The sequence below is a fragment of the Sitophilus oryzae genome, unplaced genomic scaffold (assembly GCF_002938485.1).
Source record: "Sitophilus oryzae breed Bouriz unplaced genomic scaffold, Soryzae_2.0 scaffold_1442_pilon_pilon, whole genome shotgun sequence".
Taxonomy (NCBI): Eukaryota; Metazoa; Arthropoda; class Insecta; order Coleoptera; family Curculionidae; genus Sitophilus; species Sitophilus oryzae.
Window position 1 is genome coordinate 1,761,097 of NW_022146107.1, and position 4,240 is coordinate 1,765,336.

The following is a 4,240-nucleotide window of genomic DNA, read 5'->3' on the forward strand; positions in this document are numbered from 1 at the left end:
AAAGACCATTGCATATCAGACCATAAAACGATATATGTAAAAATCAAGAAAAAAGTGTGTGAAAGAAAAAAAGAAAAAATATCCAGAAAATCACTTAATACCGAGTCATGGCTAACAGCGCTTCAAGACAAAATAGAAAAGGAGGAGATTTCGACGTTCAAAGAACTTGCTGATACAATTAAAACAACAAAACAACAATGCACTAAAGACCACAAAATAAAATATAAAGAAAACAACCACTGGGTAACAACAGAGTACATTAAAATGATAAAGGAAAGAGATAAGCTATATGTTAGATGGAAAAAAGTCCCAAACAATTTCACAAGGAAAAATTTACAATGGCTAGAAATGCACTGAATAACCTAAGAAAAGCCCTACAAAAATCCTATGCAGAAAAACGATTTAAGGAAGCGGATGGAAATTATAGAAAAATATGGAATACAATAAATGAAATTGGTGGAAGAAAAACTCAAGCTATACAAAAAATAAGAAATCTGAAAGACGAAAGTGGAGAGATCTTGGACAATGCTAAGGAGAAAGCAAATGCTTTTAATAAATATTTCTCAACCATAGGCCAACAGTTAGCTGCACAGATTAAACATGTTCCAGATGGAAGATTTACAGAAGAAGAAGTGTCAGAATCAATTTTTCTTGAGCCTACAACTCATTCAGAACTGAAATCTGTAATAATAAATTTAAAAAGCTTTAGTGCACCAGGAGATGATGGCATAACTAAGAGTGACCTAATAACTTGTTTTAGTATTATTGAAAACCCTTTAATTAAACTGATAAATGATGCCCTAGAAACTGGTATATACCCAGAAGAATTAAAAATTGGAAAAATAATACCCATCTACAAGAAAGGCCCCCAAACAGATATTGGCAATTATAGACCAATTACACTATACGTTATCCAAGATTCTAGAAAAAATTATCAAGAACCGTCTGATCAACTTTATAGAAAAAACATTTAAATTTGATATGAAACAGTATGGTTTCCAGAAAAACAGCAATACACTTGGAGCAACTGTAGATCTACTATAATATATAAGTGAACAACTCAATCAAAACAAATATGTGGCCACAGTGTTTATTGAATTAAAAAAAGCGTTCGATACGGTAGATATAAATCTGATGCTGCATAAACTCTCAAAAATGGGTTTCCGTGGAGTGTGTCATGACTTGTTAAAATCCTACTCTACTAATCGAAAAAACACCACAATCGTAAATGACACATGCAGTGATGAACAATATTCAAGAGTGGGGGTTGCACAGGGGTCAGTGTTGGGACCTTTACAATACCTTCTATATGTACATAGTTTGAATTTTGCTGGACTTGAGTATTTCATGTTTGCAGATGACACTGTACTTGTTCGTGCTGAAGAGTCATGTGATGCGTTAGAAACTACCTTGAACTGTGATCTAAACAAATATTTTAAATGGCTGTGCTTTAACAAACTGACTGTAAATACTGATAAGACTGTTTATATGATAATAAATCAACGAGGTAAAAACTCATGTAAAATTAATGTAAAACTAAATAATGTATATATAAAAGAAGTTACTAACTATAAATATCTAGGGCTAATTATTACAAATAATTTAACATGGAACATTCATATAGAAAATGTTATACAAAAAATTGCGCCGATAATCGGATCAATAAAAAGGTGCGCTCATCAATTAAATACCACAACAAAATATCTACTCTATAACAGTATGATAGAGCCTCACCTAAGATATTTAATACCATGCTAGGGAACTGCAAGTCAATACATGATGGAACGGCTACAACGAGCACAAAACAAAGCGATAAAGATTATTTTTTCAATTAATTATGGAACTCCTACTAAGCAGTTATATAAACAAGTGCCACTTTTAAATCTTAAACAAATAAAACAATATGAACAATCTAAATTAATTTATTACATAAAAAATAAACTTATTAAAACAAATGTTGCATTAAATAAAAGCAGTGACTATCACTCATATAATACAAGAACTAGAGGGACATACAGAAATAGGTATAGTGCTACAAAAACATGTCAAGACTCTCCAGTATACAGAAGTGTCCAAACATTTAATGATCTTCCAACTACAATCCAAAATGAAGAACGCACAAAACTAAGTAAACAATTAAAAGACTTTTACAAAACCAAACAGTAATGAAACTTTGTTATAAATTGAACTTATAGATATAAAATTGTTATAATGTGACTTCCTATTTTTGAAATTGCTATTGTATAATCTCACTTGTTACAGTTTTAGATATATTTATAAAAATTGTATTTAGGCTTCGGTGCCAGTTATTGTACTGTTTTGAGGTCATTAATAAATAAATCAGAAAAGAAAACATCCGATTTAACCATGTTCGTATCTATTACGGTTATCGACATACCAATGCTCGTACTATGAATTTGTAGCACCAATTGTAATGAAATATTTTTACTAAATCTGTATAGCAAATTTTACATATTTACTGTCCGTAATATCGACTGTACCCAGTACAAGTTAAATAAAAACTTGTAAAAAGAAATTTCAGCTCCTGCGGTTTTGCTGCTCAAAAATGTTCGGTATGATTCAGGGCTATACGCGTTAATGTAAGCTGTAGGCCTTATTTGTAGCATTGTCGTGCATAAAAGTTGCCTGAATAAAATGTAACCACATACTAAGATGAATATATGCCATATTGCACCCAGCCCGGACCATCATTTGATCGCAAAACATTTACTTTAAACGCGGACAAAATCTTTATTTGGAGTGTTGGTCGTGCATGAAAATGGCTTTAATAACGCGTGACAACATATTAAGCCGAATAAGTGCCATATTTTCCCCCCGTCGCACCCCGCTCCAAAAACGTTTCCATCTTCGTCGTTGTTCGTTTCCGATCGAAGCGATTCGCATTCCGCTCCGCGGCCCAATTTAAGCTCCCGAAGAATTCGCTTTGTGTGCTAATCGGCGGCTCGTCAAATTCCCACACATTCTGCAAATGATTTAGGGCTAATTTAAAGACTACATTAGACTCTTTTCAATTTGTAATTACGGCGAACGGGAGGGACGCAGAACGACCGTCTGGAAGTCGAAAATCGATGTTTATTTATAAAACGTCCTCCGTTATATTTATTCCGATATATCGGCAGCCCCTTTGTCGTTTTGCGCCGGTCCCGATTTTTAAGTGCATATATTATCGATATATCTTAGTTGTCAGTGCAACGGCGACATTAGAAATGCTAAAATATGCCATCTGGCGGATGATTTATTGGGCTCCGGGTATAGAGGGCGCACCGTCACGCTACGGTGCCGCGAGTCCTCTCCGCTACCCTTCCACTGGCAATGGAAAATTAAGTGAAAAATAAATGTTTTAAGGAAAGTATATTGTAAGCACAGTTTTTGTTTGTAAAATTAATATTTAAATTAAAAATGATTTTAATAGTTTATTTATAAGTAGCTGTTGCCATACAGCACACTTCGTCCCATCAGGGACGTACATTTTATGTCCATTTCACGTCGGTACGCCCCGGGACCAATTAGCGACGTACTATGTACGTACAAAAGTGTACGTATATAGTACGTGCCCCATGTATGTACTATTTACGTACATTGTAGGACTTCACTACTGACGTACATGCGAGTACGTACTACGTACATATCTTGAAAATTTTTGACAACGCATTACAAAATGTTTATTTATAATATTAAAATTTAATTTTAATATCATGACTGGATTATTTTGGTCAGATATACCCAACAAAAATGAATGGACTGGATCAGTGGATATTTTCTAGGCTAACGTTAATTCAAGTCACACTTAACCTACCTCTACTTCTTTTATTAATAAATCCAACCCGACCGCTATAAACAATTATTTCCTAAATTATCCAGTGACCATAATGCATCTCAGCCTTTGAAGAAATCTGATAGGTTAAAAATGCAACATATTATGCAATCAAGCCAAACAGGAAAATTATGCAGTCCCCCAAGCAGCATTTGGACGTCGGGACAACGTTGTGTCACGCACGTTGTGTCACGCGACCAAACGTCGGGGCGCAACGTCGGCACCCTAGTCTGCACTAGTTAGTACTAATAATTTTTGGGTCGAAACGACGTTGGATACCGACGTTAGCTAGAAGCCTAACTTAGTACAAACTGCAACGTTGTTTAAAATCCTGTTTAAAATTCACAGAAATACAAAACTAATATGGCGTCTAAGTCGCGTTTTATCCTAAATTGGGATAATTAT

At 34.4% G+C, this 4,240-nt stretch overlaps 1 protein-coding gene across 1 annotated transcript; it reads left to right on the forward strand.

The window, feature by feature from the left end:
• Positions 1–338: 338 nt before the first annotated feature.
• Positions 339–974, forward strand: LOC115877204. Its single transcript, XM_030893363.1, has one exon. It carries the CDS (start codon positions 339–341, stop codon positions 972–974), a length of 636 nt encoding a protein of 211 aa, XP_030749223.1.
• Positions 975–4,240: the final 3,266 nt, after the last annotated feature.

Coding starts and splice junctions, on each gene's coding strand:
- LOC115877204 (XM_030893363.1), top strand. CDS start 339: ATGGCTAGAAATGCACTGAATAACCTAAGAAAAGCCCTACAAAAATCC.